This window comes from Eubalaena glacialis, chromosome X (assembly GCF_028564815.1).
Source record: "Eubalaena glacialis isolate mEubGla1 chromosome X, mEubGla1.1.hap2.+ XY, whole genome shotgun sequence".
Lineage (NCBI taxonomy): Eukaryota > Metazoa > Chordata > Mammalia > Artiodactyla > Balaenidae > Eubalaena > Eubalaena glacialis.
In genome coordinates this window covers 68,334,603-68,359,847 of record NC_083736.1, presented here as the reverse complement: position 1 = coordinate 68,359,847, position 25,245 = coordinate 68,334,603, and the positions used below count along the sequence as shown (strand labels likewise).

The following is a 25,245-nucleotide window of genomic DNA, read 5'->3' as shown; positions in this document are numbered from 1 at the left end:
TTGTTCTCTACATCTATGTCTCTATTTCAGGCAGAGTGCTTCTTAAATTTGATTAGATCTCCCTGGTTGATAGTGTTTTTAGTTCTTCTATGTCCATACTGATTTTTCTGTCTAGTTTTTCTATCAATTTTTGAGACACAGTGTAGGAGTTTCCAACTATATTATCTATTTCCCTTTTATTTTCTCAGTTTTTGCTTCAACTGTTTTGTAACACTGTTTAGGATTGCTATATCTTCTTGGTAGTCTAACCCTTTTATCACTATGTTTTGTCTTTTTCTCTTTTGGTAATTTTATTTGCTCTGACATCTACTGGCATACCTTTTCCCATCCTTTTACTTTCAACCTACCTATCATTATGTAATTGAGGTGAATTTCCTGCATACAACATATAGTTGTGTCATTTAAAAAATCCACTCTGGGGTTTTCAAGATGGTGGAGGAGTAGGAGGACATGGAGTTCATCTCTCTCCACAAATGCATCTACAGATGGAACAATTCTCACAGAACACCAGCTGAACACTAGCAGAAGACCTTGGACACCAGAAAGGACAATAAAGGACCTTGCATAACCAGGTAGGACAAAAGAAAGAAGGGAGAAAGAAGAGGAGAGGAAGTGGGATGGGACGTGCGCCCCTGGGGGTGAACTGAAGCAGAGGAGAGGGTCCTGCATCTGGGGAAACCCCTCTCTGATGGGGAACTCGGTTGGGACAGAAAGGAAGCATCTGAGGCTGTCAGAGGAGGGTGAAACAGCTGGTCTGTGGCAGACAGGACAGAGTGAGAACTACAGAGATGGTCCGTGCCACGTCCCTGTGTGCCCCGGACTGGGACATGTGTCCACCGGTGCACACGGGGGCTGGGAGCTGGAATGTGGGGATTGGAGAGCAAAACCCAGGGGGAGGACTGCTGTTGGCTATGAGGAGACAGCTTGAGGGGACAGGAGGGAGGAAATCCAAAACTGGGAATGCCTGTGGAGGAAACCCGGACTGCCATGGAAGCAAGGCGCCACTGTTAAGTGATGCGCAGAGGGTGGAGCCACCATTGCAGCCTCTCTCTCCCCATGTGCTGGCCCCTGCCCGCCCCCCCAGCACTAGGAAAGGGCTCTGCCAGGGCTGGCCCTCATGCACCTGCCTCCAGGCACTAGAAAAGGCTCCCACTAGGGCTGATTCTCTCTCGCCCATGGCTGCCGGCTTCCCTGTGCACCTGTTGCCACTGGGGCTCCTGTGACCCAGGCAGCTGTGCCACATCCGCGGCCTGTTCTCACCGAGGCAGACCCGAGTGCTCTAGGGCAGCCTTGGGAGCAGACTCCTGTGGGTGGCCCACACCCAGAGGTGGGGCTAAAATCACAGCTGAGCCCCAGGGGAGGGACAACTAAGGAAGAGGAACAAAAATCTTTCTGTCACCCGCACAAGCCACAGATTAAATCCCCATAATAATTGGCTTGGTAGACCCTGCGTCTGTGGAATATCTGAATGGACAACGAGTGTTCCCACAAATGAAACCAGTCTAACTCTGACAGCTGTGGACTCTGGGGGCAAGAACACATGGGAGCTGGGCCAGATCAGAATCTGTGCTGTCCCCAAAGTGCCCACAGCAGGTCCAGAGACCAACCTAGAGGCATTGGAGGGCCTCCTGGGGAGGTGGAGGTGGGCTGTGGCTCACAGCAGGGACAAGGACACTGACAGCTGAGACCCCATGAAAATGTTATTATTACTATTATTTTCCTTATGTTTTGATTAGTTCTGTTGTTTGGTTTTTTAAATTATTATTATTATTTATTTTTATTTATTTTGGGGGGGTTTGGTTTGTTTTTTTCCTTTTTCTTTTTAATTTTTAAAATTCTTTTTAATATATTTTTTATTTTTTATATTTCTATTTTTACTTTGCTTCTTCATTGTTCTGTGTTTTTTCCTTTTTTAAATCGTTTTTGTCTGTTTGTTTACTTTTCTTTGCTTTATTCTTCAGTTTGCATTCTGCTTTGTTTTGGTTTGTGTTTTTGTTAGTTTTGTTTTTAATTGTTTGATTTCGTTTTTGGGTTCTTTTGTTTGGTTGTTCTCCTGTTTTCTTTGTTTTTGTTGTGTGTGTGTGTGTGTTTGTTTTTGTTTGATTTTGCTTTTACCGTTAGTCTGGTTTTTTTTTATTTTATTGCTGTTGTTGCTGTTTGTTTGATTTGGTCTTTGCTATTTGTCTTGGGTTTTGTTTCTCTTTTTATTTTTGTTTGTTTTCTTCCCCCACTTCTTTTCCCTTTATTGCCATGACATGCGGCTTGCAGGGGTTGGGCCTGAGCCTCCAGGGTGGACGCACTGAGTCCAGGATGCTGGACCACCAGAGAATTCCTGGCCTCGGGGAATATTAATCAGCGAGAGCTCTCCCGGAGCTCTCCATCTCAAATCCAAGACCAGCTACACCCAGCTGCCTGCAGGCTCCAGTGCTGAATGCCTCATGCCAGACAACAAGCAAGACAGGAACACAAACCCACCCATCAACAGACAGGCTGCCTAAAGTTGTACTAAGCTCACAGACATCCCAAAACACACCACCTGAAACGGCCCTGCCCATCAGAGGGACAAGACCCAGCTCCACCCACCAGAATGCAGGCACCAGTCCCTCCCACCAGGAAGCCTACACAAGCCACTGGACCAACCTCACCCACCGGGGGCAGACACAACCAAGAGGAACTATGACCCTGCAGCCTGTGGAAAAGAGACCTCAAACACAGTAAGTTAGACAACATGAGAAGATGGAGAAATATGTTGCAGTTGAAGGAGCAAGGTAAAAACTCACAAGATCAAATAAATGGAGAGGAAATAGGCAGTCTACCTAAAAAAGAATTCAGAGTAATTATAGGAAAGATGATCCAAGATCTCGGAAATAGAATGGAGGCACTGATCAAGAAAATACAAGAAATGTTTAACAAGGACTTGGAAGAACTAAAGAACAAACAAACAGTGATGAACAACACAATAACTGAAATGAAAAATACACTAGAAGGAATCAATAGCAGAATAACTGAAGCAGAAGAATGGATAAGTGACCTGGAAGATAGAATGGTGGAATTCACTGCTGTGGAGCAGAATAAAGAAAAAAGAATGAAAAGAAATGAAAATAGTCTCAGAGACCTCTGAGACAACATTAAATGCATCAACATACGAATTATAGGGGTCCTAGAAGAAGAAAAGAAAGAGAAAGGGTCTGAGAATATATTTGAAGAAATTATAGTCGAAAATTTCCCTAACATGGGAAAAGAAATAGTCAAACAAGTCCAGGAAGCATAGAGAGTCCCATACAGGATAAACCCAAGGAGAAACACAGTGAGACACATATTAATCAAACAAACAACAATTAAATACAAAGAAAAAATATTAAAAGCAGCAAGGGAAAAGCAACAAATAACATACAAGGGAATCCCCATAACATTATCAGCTGATTTTTCAGCAGAAATTCTGCAGGCCAGAAGGGAGTGGGAAAATATATTTAAAATGATGAAAAGGAAAAACCTACAACCAAGATTACTCTACCAAGCAAGGATCTCATTCAGATTCAACAGAGAAATGAAAAGCTTTAGAGACAAGCAAAAGCTAAGAGAATTCAGCACCACCAAACCAGCTTTGCCACAAATGCTAAAGGAACTTCTCTAGGCAGGAAACACAAGAAAAGAAAAAGACCTTCAAGAACAAACCCAAAACAATTAGGAAAATGGTAATAGGAACATACATATCGATAATAACCTTAAATGTAAATAGATTAAATGCTCCAACAAAAAGACTCAGACTGGATGAATGGATACAAAAACAAGACCCATATATATGCTGTCGACAAGAAACCCACTTCAGACCTAGGGACACATACAGACTGAAAGTGAGGGGATGGAAAAAGAGATTCCATGCAAATGGAAATCAAAAGAAAGCTGGAGTAGCAATACTCATATCAGACAAAATAGACTTTAAAATAAAGACAGTTACAAGAGACAAGGAAGGACACTACCTAATGATCAAGGGATCAATCCAAGAAGAAGAAATAACAATAATAAATATTTATGCACACAGTATAGGAGCACTTCAGTATTTAAGGCAAATGCCAACAGACATAAAAGGGGAAATTGACAGTAACACAATAACAGTGGGGGACTTAAATACTCCACTTACACCAATGGATAGATCATCCAGACAGAAAATTAATAAGGAAACAAAAGTCTTAAATGACACATTAGACGAGATAGACTTAATTGATATCTATAGGACATTCCATCCCAAAGCAGAAGAATACACTTTCTTCTCAGGTGCACACAGAACATTCTCCAGGATAGATCACATCTTGGGTCACAAATCAAGCCTCAGTAAATTTAAGAAAGTTGAAATTGTATTGAGCATCTTTTCCAACTACAATGCTATGCGATTAGAAATCATTTACAGGGAAAAAAAAACCTGTAAAAACAAAAACACATGGAGGCTAAACAATATGCTACTAAATAACCAAGAGATCACTGAAAATATCAAAGAGGAAATTGAAAAATACCTAGAAACAAATGACAATGAAAACAGGACAACCCGAAACCTATGGGATGCAGCAAAAACAGTTCTAAAAGGGAAGTTTATAGCAATACAATCTTACGTCAAGAAACAAGAAAAATCTCAAATAAACAGCTTAACTTTACACCTAAAGCAACTAGAGAAAGAAGAACAAACAAAACCCAAAGTTATTAGAAGGAAAGAAATCATAAAGATCAGAGCAGAAATAAATGAAATAGAGATGAAGAAAACAATTCAAAAGATCAATGACACTAAAAGTTGGTTCTCTGAGAAGATAAATAAAATTGATAAACCTTTAGCCAGACTCATCAAGAAAAAAAGGGAGAGGATTCAAATCAATAAAATTAGAAAGGAAAAAGAAGTTTCAACTGACACCACAGAAATACAAAGGATCATAAGAGACTCTTACAGGCAACTATACGCCAATAAAATGGACAACCTGGGAGAAATGGAGAAATTCTTAGAAAAGTACAACCTTCCAATACTGAACCAGGAAGAAATAGAAAATATGAACAGACCAATCACAAGTACTGAAGTTGAAAGTGTGATTAAAACTCTTCCAGCAAACAAAAGTCCAGGACCAGATGGCTTCACCAGCGAATTTTATCAAACGTTTAGAGAAGAGCTAACACCTACCCTTCTCAAGCTCTTCCAAAAAATTGCAGAGAGAGAAACACTCCCAAACTCATTCTACAAGGCCACCATCACCCTGATACCAAAACCAGACAAAGATATTGCAAAAAAGAAAATTACAGGCCAATTTCACTGATGAACGTAGACGCAAAAATCCTCAACGTAACACTACCTAACAGAATCCAACAACACATTAAAAGGATCATACACCATGATCAAGTGGGATTTATCCCAGGGATGCAAGAAATTTTCAATATTTGCAAATCAATCAGTGTGATACACCACATCAACAAATTGAAGAACAAAAACCATATGATCATCTCAATAGATGCAGAAAAAGCTTTTGACAAAATTCAACACCCATTCATGATAAAAAAAAAAAAAAAACCTCTCCAGAAAGTGGGCATAGAGGGAACCTACTTCAACATAATAAAGGCCATATATGACAAACCCACAGCAAACATCATTCTCAATGGTGAAAAACTGAAAGCATTTCCTCTAAGATCTGGAACAAGACAAGGGTGCCCACTCTCGCCACTCTTATTCAACATAGTTTTGGAAGTCCTAGCCATGGCAATCAGAGAAGGAAAAGAAATAAAAGCAATCCAAATTGGAAAAGAAAAAGTAAAACTGTCACTGTTTGCAGATGGCATGACACTCTACATAGAAAATGCTAAAGATGCCACCAGAAAACTGCTAGAGCTTATCAATGAATTTAGTAGAGTTGCAGGATACAAAATTAATGCACAGAAATCTCTTGCATTCCTATACACTAACAATAAAAGACCAGAAAGAGAAATTAAAGAAACAATCCCATTCACCATTGCAACAAAAAGAATAAAATACCTAGGAATAAATCTGCCTAAGGAGAAAAAGTCCTGTATGCAGAAAACTATAAGACACTGTTGAAGGAAATCAAAGATGACACAAACAGATGGAGAGATATACCATTTTCCTGGATTGGAAAAATCAATATTTTGAAAATGACTATACTACTCAAAGCAAGCTACAGATTCAATGCAATCCCTATCAAATTACCAGTAGCATTTTTCACAGATCTAGAACAAAAAATTATACAATTTGTATAGAAACTCAAAAGACCATGAATAGCCAAAGTGATCTTGAGAAAGAAAAATGGAGCTGGAGGAATCAGGCTCCCTGACTTCACACTATACTACAAAGCTACAGTCATCAAACCAGTATGGTACTGGTACAAAAACAGAAATATAGATCAATGGAACAGGATAGAAAGCCCCGTGATAAACCCACTCACCTCTGGTCACCTAATCTATGACACAGGAGGCAAAAATATGCAATGGACAAAAGACAGCTTATTTAATAAGTGGTGCTGGGAAAAGTGGACAACTACATGTAAAAGAATGAAATTAGAACACTCCCTAACACCATACACAAAAATAAACTCAAAATGGATTAAAGACCTAAATGTAAGTCCAGACACAATAAAACTCTTAGAGGAAAACATAGGCAGAACACTCTTTGACATAAATTGCAGCAAGATCTTTTTTGACCTACCTCCTAGAGTAATGAGAATAAAAACAAAAGTAAACAAATGGCGCCTAATTAAACTTAAAAGCTTTTGCACAGCAAATGAAACCATAAACAAGACGAAAAGACAACCCTCAGAATGGGAGAAAATATTTGTAAACAAAGCAACTGACAAAGGATTAATCTCCAAAATACACAAGCAGCTCATGCAGCTCAATTGCAAATAAAAACAAACAACCCAATCCAAAAATGGGCCAAAGGCCTAAATAGACATTTTTCCAAAGAGATATACAGATGGCCAAGAGGCTCATGAAAAGATGTTCAACATCACTAATTATTAGAGAAATGCAAATCAAAACTACAATGAGGTATCACCTCACACCAGTCAGAATGGCCATCATCAAAAAATCTACAAACAATAAATGCTAGAGAGTGTATGGAGAAAAGGGAGCCTTCTTGCACTGTTGGTGGGAATGTAAATTGATACAACCACTATGGAGAACAGTATGGAGGTTCCTTAAAAAACTAAAATTAGAACTGCCATATGACCTGGCAATCTCACTACTGGGCATATACCCAACGAAAACCTTAATTCAAAAAGATACATTCACCCCAATGTTCATTGCAGCGCTATTTACAATAGCCAGGACATGGAAGCAACCTAAATGTCCAACAAGAGAGCAATGGATAAAGAAGATATGGTACATATATACAATGGAATATTACTCAGCCATAAAATGGAAAAAAATTGAGTCATTTGTAGAGACGTGCATCGACCTATAAAGTGTCATACAGAGTGAAGTAAGTCAGAAAGAGAAAAACAAATATCGTATATTAACGCATATATATGGAATCTAAAAAAATGGTATAGTTGATCTTATTTGCAGAACAGAAGTAGAGACACTTATGTAGAAAACCAACGTATGGATTCCAAGGGGGAAGCAGGGGTGGGATGAATTGGGAGATGGGGATTGACATATATACACTATTGATACTATGTATAAAATAGATAACTAATGAGAACTTACTGTATAACACAGGGAACTCTACTCAGTGCTCTACGGTGACCTAAATGGGAAGGAAGTCCAAAAAAGTGGGGGTATATGTATACGTATAGCTGATGCACGTTGCTGTACAGTAGAAATTAACACAACATTGCAAAGCAACTATACTCCAATAAAAATAAATTTTAAAAGGAATGTAGGATTAAGTAGATGACCCGAAAAGTTTAAGTATTTAGGGTTAATTATTAGGTTTATTAAATAACCATATTTCTTTCAAAAAAAAGTCCACTCTGCAAATCTCTATAGTTGATGTATTTACACCATTTATACTTAATGTAATTATTGATATATTATGGCCTAGTTCTGACATTTATTGTTTGTTTTCTGTTTGTTCCCTCTGTCTTTCATTTATGAATTTTATTCCTGCCTTCCTGTGGGTTAGAATTTTATTTGATTTTCGAGGGTATCTATTTGCACAGCTTCTTTAGTGGTTGATCTAAGTATTACATTATATGTACATAACTTATCACAGTCTATCGGAGTTGGTATTTTACCAGTTTTAATGAATTGTAGAAACCTTACCTCCTTTTTTGTCTTTTCACCATCCCCCATTTATAGTACTGTCTTAGTTTCTCTACATACATTGAGAGCTACATCAGATATTGTTATAGTTTTTGCTTCAATTGTTAAACATAATTTAGAAAGCTCAAGATGATAAGAAAAACCTGTTGTATTTTTGCTCTTTTCATTGTACTTTCTTCCTTCCTGACATTTCAAGATTTCTTCTTTTGTCACTTCTTTTCTGTTGGAAGAGCTTCCTTTAGCCATTCTTTTAGGGTAATTCTGCTGGCAACAAATTTTCTTAGTTTTCTGTCATCTGAGAATGTCTTGATTTCCTCTTGATTTCCTCTTAATTCCTCAAGGATTTTTTGCTGGCTATACAATTCTGGGTTGATAGTTCTTTTCTTTTAGTACTTGAAAAACTTACGACTTCTTCTAGCTCCCGTCCATGGTTTCTGATGAGAAATCTACTGTCGTTCTAATTGTTTTTTCTCCTATAATTAAGGTGTCATTTTTCTCTCACTGCTTTCAAGATCTTTGTTTGTTTGTGTTTAGTTTTCACATTTGACATGATGTGTTTTTGCATAGATTTCTTTGAGTTCCTCCTGTTTGGGTTTTGCTCAGTTTTTTGAACATACAAGAATATGTCTTTTACCCAGTTTGGGGAGTTTTCTGCCATTAAATAATGACTTTGAATACTTTTTCAGCCCAACTTACTTTCTCCTCTCTTTCTGGGACTCTGATGACATGAATATTAGATCTTTGTTGTCGTTTCAGCAGGCCTCCTCTAACAGTGTGCCAGTGAGAGAAAGTGTGCACTACCTCATTACTGTCAAGTCGAGGTAGAAGTCCGGGTTTCCTACTGGTCCTTCATTGACACCCAGGGGTTGAGGGGCTCCTCATTACTGCTTTGCAGGGGTTGGAGTTCAGGCACCCACTAGGCTTCCTCTGATACCCACAGGGATGCAAGGGACTGGGACGCCTCATTACTATTTCCTACATTTTTCTGCATGGCTGGGATGAAACTCTGGGCTCCATATTTGGCTTTCTGTGACACCACCATGGCGATGGCGGGGAAAGGTGCTTTGTTATAGCATGATGAAGGTGGAATCTAGGCTCTCCACTTTACCTTTGCTGGTTGGGGTGGGGATGGGGCCACAATTTGTCCATGGTGTTTGACTGGAGTAGAACTGTAATGTGTAAAAGTTTTCTGTCTTTCTAGACTGTCCCTTTCCTGATTCTTTGGCTAGAGAGAAAAAAAATTTCCTTGGGCTTTTTATGTCAGTGCCCATTGCCATTTCTGGGTTTCTGGCTTCTCCATCACCAAGTCTGGGATATGTAAGGCAAAAAGGAAACCTACAGCACTCACCTCAAGTGAATCACTCCTCAGGTTCTGCCTCAGGTCTTCACTCCTACCTGGTCTGCCTTCTTCTCTCCAACTTTCAGAGTCATCTTAGGTTTGTTTTATATATAATATTCAGCATTAAACTGTTCTTCATTGGAGGAATAAGGAAAACCAGTCCCAGAAATTTTAGCGGTCTTTTTTTTTTTTTTTTTTTAGAAATAGGTAATTCTAGGAACTGCTTTTCTTTAAGTGGATTTTTTTTAAATTTATTTTTGACTGTGTTGGGTCCTCGTTTCTGTGCGAGGGCCCTCTCCAGCTGTGGCAAGTGGGGGCCGCTCTTCATCGCGGTGCACGGGCCCCTCACCACCGCAGCCTCTCCTGTTGCGGAGCACAGGCTCCAGACGCGCAGTCTCAGCAATCGTGGCTCACGGGCCCAGTCGCTCCGCGGTACGCGGGATCTTCCCAGACCAGGGCTCGAACCCGTGTCCCCTGCATTGGCAGGCAGACTCCCAACCACTGCGCCACCAGGGAAGCCCCTAGCGGTCTTTGAGGTACCTCTGTGAATCCCCCAAAGAGTCACAGAGTACAGTATGAAAATTACTGGATCTGAAGCTCTCCACCATTTCACCTCTGACCTCCTTTGGGTCTTTGATTTCCTCCTGGTAGAGAACAGCCCTTAACTGTGTTGACCAAGGATTGTGAAGAAAGTACTTAGTTAACCAGAAAAACAGAATTAAGGTAAGTTTCTTTGTAGCTCCTGTGCTCTATCATTATAACGTTTAAAGTGCTCCTGAAGTTCACTAGTTACAACTATGTACACAGCTACTGAACTGGAACTAGCTTTGCCTAGATCTTGACGTTCCTTGAAACTTGCCTCTTCCTGCTTTCCGGGCCCAGCCATTGTGGTTGACAGGTGAGTCCTAACCTTGGAGGGACCTGGCTTGGATGCTTGAAGCTATTTACCCTGAAGGAAAGGCTTAGGCTAGGATTTATTGGGATCTGGGAATTTAGAGCCCACCAAAAAATGTGGTACTGAAGGGTGGGGGCTGCTAGATGACAACAAGCTCCCCTGCAGATACAGGGAATCTCTCAGCTGGGGGCAGGGGACATGAGGAGGAGGGTAATGGCCACAGTTGCTGAGAGGCATATACAGGACAAGTCCACCTCAGTGAGGTGTGTGGTCAGGGGTTTAGGCATGTTCTCCACTTTTCCTTTCCCCGAGTGCTATCTTGGGAGCTCTCCTACCCTTAATTGCATGATATTTGCTACTCCCCCCTCCCCACCGAATCCCCTCTCTGTAGCTTGGCAAAGTGCTAGAAGTCTAGACGAGAGGGAGCCTCTGAGCTAGCTGTGTTGACCACTTAGACACACGAATCCTTTCCCAAGAAAGCAAGGCCTCCCAGGAACTGTTCCTCACCTCCTCTCCCCTCATAACTAGACCAGACAAAGGGTCCTTTGGGGGGTCTATGGGCAGTTAGCAAGGCCCTGGAAATTAGCTCTCAGTGATGATAGTTTTATTGAATAATAAGAGAAGGACTGAGGGAGTAAGGCACAGGGGAGCACAGTTTGGAGTTTTATACCCATTTTGAGGCAGAGAGGAACCCAGAAGACAGTGTTGTACACCCCCAGGGAAAGGCGGATCAGAGACTCCTAATTCCTCTTCCACATTCCCCTCCCTGTCCCATTCCCTCCAAGAGAGAGGCTGGGGTGGGAGGGTAGGGGGTGCACAAGGACTCTGGCTCAGCTTTTGCTCCTTTCCATGCCTCCATCTTGGTGCTGTGGTGCCACTCACTACCCAGAGCCTTCCTTGGCTGGGCCTGGGGAACCGCAGGTATTATCTCCAGGAGGAGCAAGCAGGCTTTCTGAGAAGTCAAGGGAATAGAGAGATTCGCTTACTTCCCTACTTTCTGTGAGGTGGGGTGGAAACAGCCTTGGAGAAGGAGTTTGAAAACTGGCATTCAGTTCCCCTCTGGGGCTTACTTTCCCTATCTGTAAAACAGGCACAGGAGCAGCTGCCTTCCAGGGTTGGGGAGAGGGTCAAGCATGATGAGAGATATGTGAGCACCTATGAACTGTAAATTGAGCGCCCCCCTGCCCCACAGATGAAGGCACCCTGTTATTATTGAAGGGGGCCTCTGTGTCCAAATATGCTGGGGGAAGGCCCTTGTGTTCTTGGAGCTGAAGGATGACAGGAGTGTGTCTGTGCACGTGTATGGGGGAGGGGAGGCAAATGAGGAGGCAAGGTAGCTGGAAGGTCTTGGACTGACAGGAGGAAACTCTGGCCTTTGCAGGCTTTAAGGCAGAAGGATCTGCAAGGCTGGGATCCTCAGAAGACTCCACCTTGTGGGAGGAAGGATGTATGTGGATGTGTGTGGGAGGGCAGTGGAGGTGGTTACCCTGGCCCCCTCCTACACCACCACTTAGGCAAGTGGCTGAAGGAAGCAGGTTGATGGAGAGTAGGGTGGAAGAGTGTTCGGTGGGGAGCAAATTGAGGAGGGCAGGTCTTAGAGTTAATCTGGTCCATTCCTGGGGCTCTGTCCAGGTTTGGAGGAGGGTTCTCAAGCCTAGGAAATCCCACTAGTTCACCTCTGTGAACCTAGGGCAGCTGGTGGGGGCTCACCTTCACCTTGGGTGGGATCTGGGGACCTTGTAGTGGGAGAGCAGGCCTGAGCTGAGAGCTCCCACCAGCAAGCATGGTTGCCCCTGGGAGTTCTGCGACAGATCCTATGGGGACAGCCAGCCCGGGGTTGGAGGATGGAGAGGAGGGTGAGGAGGATGGCTGCTCAGGACCAGAGCGGAGCGTTTCCTGGAGGCGGTTCTCGCTCCTAACCCCCTCATCCTGGCAGGCCTCCTGCCTGAAATCACTTAGGTCCTTGCTAGTTGCAGGTCGGCCCCGCCCTCTGGACCTCGGGGACAGATCTGGTAGGGGGCCGCCGGTGGGAGGGGGTTGTTGGACTGCGCAGCCCGAATCACCTCCAGGGCTCTGGACCCAACGCTCGATGGGGGCGGCGATGCCGCAATCCCTGGTGGCGGTGGCCCGGGCAGGGTAGTGGGGGTGGGGGATCGAGGAGGAGCTGAGCTCAGGACACGCGCAGCTCCTGTCTATCCATCTGGCTCCCCAGACAGTTGGCAGGGCCCGAAGCTGGGCCCTCCCGCCTTCCTTCCCACCCCCTTCCCCTGGGAGGGAAAGTTTGCTTGTCCTGGGTGGGCCTGATTCCCGTTCGAGTAGCAGGGGCAGATGAGTCTCAGTTGGCGCGTCTCCAGGGTTCTTCCCCCTCCCAGGCGGGGAAATGGATGGAGAGCCACGGAGGGGCAGGAACCGCCCACCACTCTGCTTAAAGTGACCGGAAGCCAGCGGCAGGACCAGGAGAGCAGCCAGGGCCACTGGGGCCCCCCAGACCCATCTCCATACCCAGGCATTCCCCAAGTGTGGGGTGGGCATGGGGATAGAGTGGGAAACGGTACCGGTTAGCACCCACATCCCCGCATCCCAGGGCCCAGTAGTTGCGAGGGCTGTGTAGGGTGGGTGTGTGGTGGGAAAGGAGGGTAGCTGTAGCCCCGCCCCTTTCTAGTTCCCCATCCCTGGGGGCGGGTAGAGCAGGGTGAAGGAGGAGGCCCTGGGCCGGGGGCGCTGTACAGGTGCTGTTACTCCCCATGTTGACTGGCCCAGCAGGAGGGCCCATGGGTTACCTTCCCTCCCCCTAACTGGACACGGGTTGACACTTGTTAGCCGTGAGCAATGGGCTAATTTTATCTCGCTCCAGCTCAGCAGGAAACCAACGCTGAAGAGCGCGTAGTTCTTCCGGGAGGCTGTGGCCGGGGGGAGGCCAGTCTCAGGGCGATGGGGAGGGGGGAAATGCTGAGGCCTCCATCCCGGAAGGGGCGTGGTGGCCCCTGTCCTGCCCCAAAGGCTCTGAGGTCCGTAAGCTCCGGGCCGCTGGGGTCCAGAAGAAGAAAAGGTATCTTGGAAAGAAGACAGTTCAGATTCCTTCTTGTGTTTCTTCTCTTTGTTTTCTCCACCTCTGTTCCTTTCATTTCTGAAATCCCTGGGTTCTAGCAAAGTGCCTGACACAAAGCAGGTCCCTAGAAGATATTGCTGAAATGACTTGAAAACCAGGCATGGAACTTTGTTTCTGGTGACCACTAGAGAGAGCTGAAAGGCAGGATTTGAAAGGCCTTCTAAAGTAAAGCCTCCTCAACCCCTGCAGGAGTTGCATATCTAATCCCTTTCCTTGTGCCTCTGGAGTCTCCTTTACATTTCAGCTTATTCGAATTCAGAACTTGCTTCAAAGGCTCTGGTTCTAACCAGCACCCACCCTATCTAAGCACCAGCTGTCAGATACCAGGGATTTACTGGGGGCACCTGTAATTCCTGTCAGCTGGCCTGCTCTGCTGCTGTGAAGTGGCAGGGAACTGCTGGCTGCCTCTTCAGACATGAAAAGGCCCTGGGGGAGAGCATATGCTCATAAAAATTATGGGATTCCACAGCTTTGAAATCTAATGATCCTGAGTGATCAAACACAGACTAGGGCCTTGGGGCTACTGGGGGAGTGACTGAGGGGGCAGCAGACCTTGGGTGGGAGAGCCTGGGGCCAGGCAGCAGGACAGAGTAATTAGTCTCAGTGGAAAGAGATGAGGAGGCTGGCAGCTTGAGGATGTCTGCACTGAGTCAGGGGAGAAACAACAATAGCCAAGAGCTGGGTGGTAAACCACCCTCTTGCAAAGGAAACCAGTCCCCTCCACCCCTCTCCTGTTCAGTGTATGGCCATAGGGAGATGGACTTTATTTGTACCTTTTGGGTTGCTGAGGGTGGAAGGGCAGTAGGTGGGACCAGCTCTCCATGGCCAAGGCCACATGAAGGTCTGGAGTGCTTGGGAAGAGAGAACCCCAGAAGTATGTGTTGGTTGGGAGTGAGAGTAATTGTGAAAAGATGGGCTATGCTAAAAGTCAGACGTGGCTCAGATTTCTTTTTGCTTGGAGCTGGTTCTGCTAACACCCTTTTGGAAATGGGTTCACTATACAGTTGTTGAATAAAGTGGGCAAGTCATTTTCCCCTGCTTGTGTTGGTTTCTTGATCTGCAAAATGAGGAGTTTGGACTGGACTGGAAGTCGACCTGAGTTCAAGGTTTCAGCCTGCTCTGTCACTGACAAACTGTGTGAGCCTGCTGCAGTGCCTTATATACAGGCCTCAGTGTCCTCACTTAAATTCAATGCAGAGTATGGACAAGGGAGACTCTAAGGTTACTCCCAGCTTTGTCATTGTTATAGGTCTCTCTTCTGTATCACCCTCAATTCCAGGCTGCTGCCTGGCTATATAACCCAGCTATACTAGCCCATTCAAGTTCCTCCATCAATTACAAGGGAGAAGAAAAGGAGTACAGACCCTGGCAGAAATTTGATTTGAAATGAGATTTCAGTTCTGAAAGTAAACTTCCTGCCGTTAACCAGGTTAAGACTATTTCACCCGTGTAGGCAACATAACACACCAAAGCTGGATTTTTAGATCTGTTTATTTTGTTCCAAACCTTCTGAGGATTTAAATGTCCCAGATCTCAAGCTCCCAAATTTTGTTCGTTCTCCTTGATTTAACTGTGGTGCATAAGAGGCTGCATCTTACCCTAAATATTAATACTGTGCTGCTTTCGCCAACCAACATTCTCTCCAAAAGTGCACAAGCACGCACATGCACGCGTACATGTGTGGAAGAAGTAAACTGACACCCTGCCACGTTATGTGACACCTGATAGGGCAGATTTGGGACCTGTGAATGTCTTTCCTTCATCTGGAGAGAAGTGGGTAGCACCCTGATTCTTAAGAGCTATCCACACCATGAGCAACAAAGGAGGCCCTGCAGAACTGCCCTCAGGTGATTTGGTGGGAGTGGGCAGGGAGCAATGGAAGCAGGGGCTTTGTTGCTCCAACATTTTCAATGGCCTCTTCTGGGACTTAAAGAGCTCCTGGGGCCCAGCTCCTCCTGTTCCACTGCTGTTTGGGATAACAGGATCGTAATTAGGCAGGCCCCTTCCTATTCACAGAGCCAAGAACCAATGGGTTTTCCTTCGGGGAACTGATAAGAGCTGGACTGGGACCAAGGGAGGGGGCTCCAGACTTTGGCCTTGAATGAAGCCATCAGAGGCGAACCATGCCCCAGCTGCCTGTTTGTAACGGAAAAACTCATGGGTGGGGACCACCGTCTTCTTTGGAGCTCCTCAGGGGCGATCTCATCCTCCTGGCCCTGGGATGGCCCTGGCTCGGGGTGGCAAGTCACTGTTAGCTCTAGGTGACAGCCAGGGATGCCTGGCAAGAAGATGATGAAAGGTTAGGGTAATAGGAACACAGCAGAAAAATACCCAGCATAGGGAGAAATACAAAGAGGCTGAGTGAGGAGAGAGGCTGAGCTCCTAATAAGGTGAGTTGTGATGGCTGGACACAGCCTGGCTGGAAATGCTCTTCAGCAAGAGTGCTTCCCAGAGCTTAGGCATAGGGAAACATCTGGTACCTACTTCAGAGGGATGAAGATGGTCCAGAGTCTACCTTTCCTGGCACCTTTAATGCCCACTAAGTAGAGTGGTCCAGGATGCCCAGCATGGGGGACACATTGGGTAGTAAAGGCTAGGATGGCTTCCTCTTCCTAGAAGTTTTCCAACCCTATGTGCAGCTGCTGCCTCTACCTTTGGGGGATCCAGGTTGGGAATGGGATTTTCCCTCAAACAGTTCCTTTTCTGGCCTGGCCCAGGTGGAAATGTTGACCCGTCATGAATAATAAGAGATGGAGTTGGTCCTTCCCCAGGTCCATAACTATTGCTCCTCCCCCCACCACGCCATTCCCCCTGTCATCAGTCTTCCTCTGCCTGCTGAGATGAAAGGAATTTCTTCACATTTTGACAGGTGGATATAAGGATGGGGAGCTGGGACAGCCTGCAGGTTAATGCATTGTCCTGGAAAATCTGTAAAAAATCAGTGAGTGGAATTTTACGGTGTTTAAGGTCCCTTTCCTATGTGATATTCTATTATTCCAGTATAGGATTATAGCAGCTTGAGCCAAAAAATGAGATGTGGCTCAGCCTGAGATGAGTGGAATTGATGCTAATGTTAGGGGCGGGCTGGGCCAAGGTGAGGCTGATTGGCCCAAGCTCTGGGTCCCTCCTTTCTTCAAGCACCCACGAGTCTATGACAGTCATAAAAAGAAATAGAGGGGGATGAGAAGGGAGAAGAGGCAGTAGAGGAAAAAAAAGGAGGAAGGAAAGAAGAAAGCAGACTGTTAACCAACCATATGATGGGGAGACTCTCTGTACACTTGTAAAATGATGTCACCCACACCTCTTGGGAAGCCATAGCCCTCAGAGACTCTGAGGCTAAACAAAGCTCCTTGTCTCATTTTACCTCTATGCCCTTTCCCTCGCACCCCCCAATGGTTCCTAAGGACAGATGGCAAGGAACTCCTCAGCACACAGAGGCTTGGATCTTCCCACCAGGCTCCTGGGGACACAGTAGCACCTTTGGCAGTTGCTTTTAGTGGGTGACTAACAAGCTGGGCCAGGAGTTCCCATCCTCCTCCCCCAAGAGTTAGAAAGTATATGGAGAGGGTCCAAAGGCGAGGGGGTGATCCCAAGCTTTCCTAGATCCTGGGAGGAGAGGACCCTGGCAAGTTTAAAGGCATTCACAGGGAGAATTTGGTTAATGAGTTTGGAACACCTGGAGCTTTGGCTCCAGGGGTATGGTCAGGTGGCTGAAATGCTGCATGTGCAGGTTTGGGAACAAGTGTGCTGGTGGCAAAAATGTAAATGCTGAGCAGGGCAGGGTGAAGGGAAAGGTTTGGGGAGGAGCACACAATGGCAAATAAGAGGCATTAGATTGGTTCCTCAGGGGTGGGGGAGCCTGGCAGCAGCTCTCCATTGGGGTCTGGGTCAGGGGTCAACATCTTATCCTTGCTGGAATCCCTTTGCTCTTTCTTGAACATCCTTTGATGCATCAGAGGGACGAACAAGAGGATTACAGCCCCGACGATGGGGGGCACACCGGCAAAGTAGAAGGCCACATGATAGTCCCCAAAACAGTTGCGGAGGAGGCCTGAAAAGTCAACAGAGACAAGTCAAGCCCAGCTTTGCCCTCCTGTACAAAGGTGCTCTCTGCCTCTTCTAGGGGCCATCACAATGCCTATCCAGAGACTCTTGGCCTGTACTGCCTTGACCCGAGAGCCCCCTCAGTTTAAACACTCCTAGATGGAAGAAACAAAACCTCTATTACAAAGACAGGCTGCTCCTCCCTGAGGCACTGGGGTTGCAGGCTCTTGAGGTTATGAAAGAAGCAAATGAAGCTTCTCAATTTCTCCATTTCTGACTTTCATGAAGCTACAGCTAACTTCGAGTCACTCCAAGGTATGGAGTTAGGAGGGAAGCTACTCTAAAAGAACTCCACAGAAGATGGCCAAGACTTGTTTTGGTTCACAATGATATACCCTTCCACCCCCAGCTTGGGCTAGAGTGTTCTTGTGGAACAATTCAGCCAAGTTCCTATTTTCCCTTTCTTTGAAGTGCCCATTTGCCCTAAGAGGAGGCTGTATGTGTATCCTTCCTTCCAGTTACAGATATGGTTGGCCCCTCTGGGTTCCTCTAGGTTGCCAATATGGTAAATGTGTTTGGCATGGGATACAGGGCCTTCCCTGCTCACCTCCAGAAGCTAATGTGGGACACCTCATAGGGAGGATGAGCCCAGAAACACTACCGAAGAAAGGCAAGTAGGCCCTGGGGCTGCTTAGGAGGTAAGCAAAATGGAAAGAGATATGGATTCTGGGATCCACCTTTGGGATCAGGAGTTGGGTAGAGGCTCCCCTCCCCCAGTGGACAGTGTGGCTGTTGAACAAGGGCCTGAGTAGAAGGTTTTGTCACTGTAACACAGCATGACCAGTGCCCTCACAACACCTTGCACAGAATTGGTATTCAAGGAATACTTGTTGAGCTAACCCAGTTGGCCAGCCTAGGAGACTCTAGCCCATGAATCAATATTTGCAATAAATCCTAAAGAAAGGAAATGATGTTCTCTTCTTATTAGTTTTCCTTGTTTCCTAAGTTCTCTGGGGTACCAACAATGTCCTTCTTGGAAGTGGAGAGAGAAATTGGGAGTGCTGAAAGATGGCAAGCCAACACTTTGCCTGTTGCCTGCTAGAAGTGAGCCTCATTGGTCCAGTCCTGGGTTGTGTTCTTAATCAAATCTTTTCTACAGGCTCAATTCAGAAGCTGGTAGAGGAGGAGGGGATATCTCTAAGTCTTAATAAAACCAGGGCCCACTTTCTCTTCTCTTCCTGCTCAACTACCTTCCAAATAATTACTTGCCTGTAAAGAGAGAGAGAGAAGATTCTGGATCAATAGAATGGTCAGGAAGGCCAAACCCATTTCTCTCTCTACCATCCCAGAATCAGCCATGCTGTCTACAATAAAACCCCACAGCAACAGATATACAGCCATGAAAAGCCCATCCCCCCAAATGAATCCATGCACATGTACTGTCCTTAGTCTCTTTCACCAATAGTGGTAAGGGGTTTCATGCACTCTGACGAGGCTGCTTAAATAGAAAAGAAGGAGAAAAGGGACTTTAAGCAGAGGTGCTTAGGAGATCTAGGTCCCAAGGAAGACAGGACTCCCCCACTCATGCCCTCCCTGCAATATTAACCTCACCTGCAATGGGGGGTCCGGCAATCATCGGCAGGGCCATCATGCCCAGGAGGTAGCCAATGGCCTGTGAGGCCTGCATTGGGCCCACCAGCTCAAATGCGATGGGGGCCATGATGGTGATGAAGAAGCCATCACACAGGCCCAGGAAGAGGCAGACAACGATGAGGCCCCCGAAGCCCCGGCAGAGGGGAATCATCATGGACATCAGGCCCAGGAGCAGGAAGGAGATGACCTAAAGGAGCAACAGCCTGAGGTCATGTTGTGCTTGCCGGCCAAGACCACATAGTAAATCACATCTCCCTTCTCAAGGCCTCGTTTCTACCGTCTGTAAAATGGGACAAGGGGATATCAACAGAGAGCCCAGTGGACTAGTTACTTAGGCCCCTTCTAAGTCCTGCTTAGAAGGACTTAGGATTTAAAGTTTTTAAGAGAGCCCCTGTTTAACTTTGATTCTGTCAAGACTTTTAAAAGAGGACGCATTCATTGCTCCTGTCCTCAAGAAGTTGTCTTTTAATTGGACTCTGAGATAAAGGGAATTGCTGTTGCTGCTTTCTGATCCTGTGTTTGTCTGCCCCAGGCAACAGGGTCTGGGATCAGACCATGCTGGTATTTTCAGATCCATGTTAGATATGGGAAGAGGAAGGGGAGGAAGTGAGGATGACTTGAATAATTGAATAATGATTAGATGGGGGCATGAATGGAAGGCACAGCTTCCTGAAATGGGGAAGGAGCCAGTCCCCATTTTTGTGGGAGACTGCTTTTAGAAAACACCTTGGTATGAAGGAGGCCATTGGGAGGTTCACCCAGGTTCCTTAGGCTTTAGGACATGGGACACACCACCCATCTCAGACACTCAGACGTTATGGCTCTGGGGGTTTCTGGGCTTGTCTGGGCACCCCGCGAAGGTAACAAAGGGGGCTCTAAGGAGAACCAAGACACTAGGAAGAGGTCTAGGGAGCCTGAAGCCAGTCCAGGGGGCACTGACTAGCCACTGGGCTTTCTTTGGGCTGAGCAAAATGACTCTGAAGTAAAGAAGCTGCCTTTCCAGAGGCTGGTTTTTCCCTCTCAATAGAGATAAGGGCCACTGGAAACACAGCTAGCCTTTTGATGAAGGTCATCTGCAACCTGTGTCCATGAGCCAGACTGAAGACCTGGGCTCCACCCACTGTAGCCAGCAGAGCCAGGTTGTCCCAGGGTCAGGGCTAAGGCCTGATTTGTTAACCAAGGCCTTGACAGGATCCAGGATTTTCTAATAGTTCACACAGGCAGGCTGACTTACCCAGGAAGTGTTAGTCACCACATGGTAAGGGTACGTCACCACATCAACACATGGAAGGCAGGTAGGAGGGTCAAGGCTGTTTCAAGCACTAAAGATTTTCTGTGTTGTTGCTGCCAGTGGGTTTGTTAGGCTAATTGGTTGGATTTTGGAGAGGATAAGAAATGTCCTGGTCATGCCATCTGAGGAAATCTCTTTGTTGAAGGACTTTTGAACTTTGCCCAAGATGTTTTGGGATAGCTAGGCAGAATCTAGGAATAAGAACCCAGATATCCCAGTTTCTCCTCTAGGAGATTCATGTACAACTGTAAGATAAAACCAGACCCACCTATCAACCAAGTCATAATGGTATGGCAATTAAGGAGTTAATACCGTTATATAATACAAAGGACCCCATTAACTGATTTCAATTGGCTGTAATTACTACCTACTGTATCTAGCTGCCTCTTAACATCCTCCATGAGGCCTTGCCAAGGTTCGGAAATTAAAAATCCCTCTTGGAACTGAGAATCAGGCCTCAAGAATTGGCCCAAAGTGAGGTTGTCCTGCAGGTTGTCACCATTTCCTTACCAACAGACTGTCCAGGGGCTTGACACCAGACACATGTGCCTGTCTTTGTCAGTAGTAGGAACCACAAAGTCTAGTGGATGGCTCTTCAGAACCTGAAGCTGTGTACACTCCTTTTCTCTCCCAGACCAGTACTCCTGCATCTGACCCGGGGAGAAAGGGAGGCAAATTCTCGTGATGGAGTATCTTGAGTAGCTCAAGAGAGAGAAGTTCATTCATTGTTTTGTGTTCTCAGCCTGAGACACTTACCAGCACAATGAGTTTGAACAAATCACTTTCCCTCTCTGGGCCTCAGTTCCTCAGTTTGTAAAATGGAGAATTTGGACTACAAGTTGATGAAGATATGTTTCAGCTAAAAAGTTCCAAGATTATTTTATATTGTTCTAAGTGGTAAAACTGGGTCAAGTAAGAGTGGAAAAGGGGAGAGATTGTTGGGTGGGTAGGGGAAATGGTCAGCAGAAGCACTGGGCCATAAGCCTAGTTCTCCTTCTGACTAGCTAATGCCTCTGCCTCTCTTGGAACTCCCTCTACACAATACAAAGCAAAAACTGCTTGGGCCCTACCTCTCTCCTAGGGACTGCAGTGAGAAATGAGCTATATGGCTAGGCAAGGGCTGCTGCCTTTCCTCAAGATAAAGCCCTGGCCCAATACTAGCTTACCCTGATCTCCAGCACTCTTTGGCATCTTGGAGTTGCTGATATTGACAGGGAAGACCCACAGGGGTGCCATGTGGAAGAGGCTGGGAAAGCCACACACAGTCCTATGCAAAAAGCCACCCAGGTAAGGTCTTGCTGATATTGGCACAGGAATTTAAAATTTTATAATTGGTTTATCTCAATCACAGCCTTTTGGTTTGACCTTGGTCTAGTCACTTATCATGTCTAGGACTTGGTTCTGCCATCCATCACTTAGTGTAAAGTGGAATATGAGAAGAGTGCTACATACGAGTTCAGCTCTGCCATGACTGTCTGAGTCTTTCCCTCAGTTTCTCCATCAGTGTAATGAGAGGTTGGACTGGATGGACCATAATGGCACCCTGAGCTCTGACAAAGCAGATTCACTAGCTCTTGCAAATCTAACACAAAGTTAAACACAACAGGAAACCTTAATCATATCCTCATCCAAGACATACGACGGTATTTAGGAAAACACTTGGAACTATCAGAAGACAGAGAAATCCCTGCTGTGTGTATAGTCAGGGCCCCTTGGAAGTTCTTTTAGGACTTCTCCAGGATAGTCAGAACTCAACCACCTTCCTGATGGACTATTTGTGACCCACATGTTTTCTGGGGCTGCTGTTACCCCTTCACAGGGTTCCACACTTGGGCACCTTCTGGTAAACCCAGCTGCTGTAGCAAAAAGCATGAGCCAGGTCCGAAAGACAATATTGTTGCCCAGTAGACAAAGACAGACAGCTTGAGCAGTAGTCTGTATTCAAGCCAGACCAGAGCCCAGGTCACACAAAAAGTGGCCTCTTGAGCATCCACATGGGTACTGCCCACAATATGAGGCTACCTGTGTCACTGTGAGAAGGATTAAAACTTTGCATGGCTATAACACTTTTTATTTCTCAAAGCCTGGTCACACCTGTATTCCTTTTGATCCTCACCTGCAAGGTGAGATAGGAAAGGCAAGGATTATTCTCATTGCATGAAAGAGGAAAGTGAGGTGTAGAGAGGGCAAGTGAGGTCTGGCCTTTTCTGGCAATTTTTTTGTGTCCATCAAGAGGATGGCATTTGAGAGCCAGTGTTTGGTACCAAGTAGCTCTGGAGGTATAAGAAGTGATGGGTCTGGGCCTAGAGGAGAGAGACACTGGGCCACAGAGTACTGCAGATGCTCAAGACCCTCCAAGAGAGTATAAGGTAGCAATGAGTTCAGTCTTCAATGGGGGCAGCATCTAACTCCTGGCTTCAGTTTCCCTCTTTCAGATGGGAGAGCCTTTATTAATAAACATTTTCTTTGAAAGTGTTCTTAGAGGTTCCATCTACACTGACAGCTTTCACTACATCCTCACTCCATTTTGATGAAGGAGGCAGAACAAGGATGATGACCTTCACTTGAAAGCAAGGGAAACGGAGGCTTAGAGAATTTGATTGACTTTCCCATGTCACACAGCAAGCTGGTGTCAGAGCTGGGGCCCAGGCCACAGCAGTTATACATCCTACCACTGTATCCCAAAGGCTGGAGATAACCTAGCATCTGTGGCAGGCTGTTCTCCCCACAGTAGACAGGGTGGTCACACTCACCTGCAAGTAGATCTTCTTAAGTCCAGGAATGGAGTCACTGACACGGCCTGACACAAGGCGCCCAAGGCCTGAGGTAGCTCCAATACACACCAAGAGCACCCAGGTCTGCTTGATTTCCAAGAATTCCTCTTCCACATACTTCATCTGAAAAGCATAGCACCAGGCCCCCGGGATAAGAGGAAGAAGAAGAGATGGCTGGTTAATTGTTGGCATACCCAGAACCCTCTACTGCTTACTTCCCTGGACCATGGCAAGAGTTCCTTCTCCTGCAGCAACCTCCCTTATAGCCTTAGCTCCAGAACAAGCTCTCTGGCTGTTTCTAACAGCTTAAAAGGCTGCATATCCCCTGGCTCTCTGGATTCTCGGTTTCTGAGCAACAGCTGAGGGCAGTGGGTGTCTCTAAGCCCCTTCCAAGCCCTGGCAGGACAGAATACAGCCTTAACAACTGAAAAAAGTCCAAGGGTTCCCCTATTATCTCCTCATTCCCTGACCCAGAACTGACAGCCTGGGGTAACAGCAGGTCACCAAGGGAGAAGGATCCACTAACTTCCAGGTAATATTCCAAAAGTGTGCTTTAAGAAACACAAGGTCTGTGGAAGATAACAGCTGGACTACAACCAACAAATCTGTGGCCATGTAAGTTGGGTGTATGGTGGTTAAACAAAGCTGAATTGATTTCTTTACAGGAGGATTTTTGGTACCTTTAAAATATTGCTACACATTATGAAGCTAGAGAAATCTAGTATATGTTATTTCTTAAACAAAATTACTTGACCCCAAAGACTAGCATTCCATAAGACACACTCTTAGAAAACTCTATCATTGAGGGACTTCCCTGGTGGTCAGTGGTTAAGACTCCGTGCTCCCAAGGCAGGGGGCCTGGTGATCCCTGGCCGGGGAACTAAGATCCTACATATCACAACTAAGCTGGCATGCTGCAACTACTGAGCCCACGTGCTCTAGAGCCTGCATGCTGCAACTAGAGAGCCCAAGCACTGCAACCACTGAGCCCACATGCTGCAACTACTGAGCCCATGCGCCGCAACTAGAGAAGCCCACACGCCGCAACGAAGAGACCAGGCACTGCAACGAAGACCCAGCACTGCTAAATAAATTTAAAAAAAAAGAAAGAAAAGAAAACCCTATCATTGGGTCATCTGGGGCAGCCTCCTGTATCCCGGTGATGCTTATCTTCTCCTGAAAATCCATCTAGATTTATCAGTGGGGGAAACCATAGGCATAGTCCTCCCCTTGAGGAACTTCCCCCATTTCCCATTGAGGTCTTCCCTCAGCCTGTGCTCTTTCCTACTCTGGGTCTCTCCAACCACTGTTTTGTCTTTCTCCAAAGGTTCCAGGTCTGCCCTTTCAATGTCTTCTGCTCCTACCCTCTGGACTTCAGGCAGGTTAAGGGCAACTTCTTGGGGTCAGGTAGGGTGGACCCACCCTGGTATTCCTCACCAAGTGTACATAGGGAACGAAGTAGCCAAGGGCAGCAGCAGCGATCCCGAAGGCCCAGATGCGGTAGGTACGTTGGCGGAACACTCGCATGTTGAAGTACTTCCTGAGCTGAGCCAGAAAGCGTTGGCACAGGGTGTGGACACCTCTCTTGCTTGGGGTGTCCTGCGAGCTGGGCAGGAGGGGTCGGTAGGTGAGTGAAAGCAGCGTAAGAATAAACATAAAGGTACTCAGCACCTGGAAGGTTTGGGCGAGCTTGATCTTAGCCCCCAGCGTTTTGATGAGGAGGGGGAAGGATATGGAGAAGATGCTACTCCCAGCAGACACCACACCATTGGCCAGACCCAGACGGCGTTGGAAGTAATGGCCCAGGATGACGAGAGATGGCTGAAAGGCGAAGGAACAGCCACAACCAAAGAGAATCCCGTAGGTGAAGTAACGCAGGCTTAGTGAGCT

General features: G+C 46.0%; 1 protein-coding gene across 2 annotated transcripts in view; it reads right to left on the bottom strand.

Moving 5' to 3' along the window:
* Positions 1 to 15,095: 15,095 nt before the first annotated feature.
* The window catches only part of SLC16A2 (solute carrier family 16 member 2), a 116,816-nt gene continuing 106,666 nt past the window's right edge, over positions 15,096 to 25,245 (bottom strand). Inside the window, exons 3-6 of one of the 2 annotated variants that reach the window (XM_061178002.1) lie at positions 24,793 to 25,243; positions 23,335 to 23,478; positions 19,249 to 19,477; positions 15,096 to 17,644 (exon numbers count right to left, since the gene is read on the bottom strand). In XM_061178002.1, coding sequence (XP_061033985.1) covers positions 17,424 to 17,644; positions 19,249 to 19,477; positions 23,335 to 23,478; positions 24,793 to 25,243 — 1,045 coding nt within the window. In that variant the 3' untranslated portion in view covers positions 15,096 to 17,423. The remainder of the gene's footprint in view (positions 17,645 to 19,248; positions 19,478 to 23,334; positions 23,479 to 24,792; positions 25,244 to 25,245) is intronic. The other variant, XM_061178001.1, reaches the window with a different exon arrangement.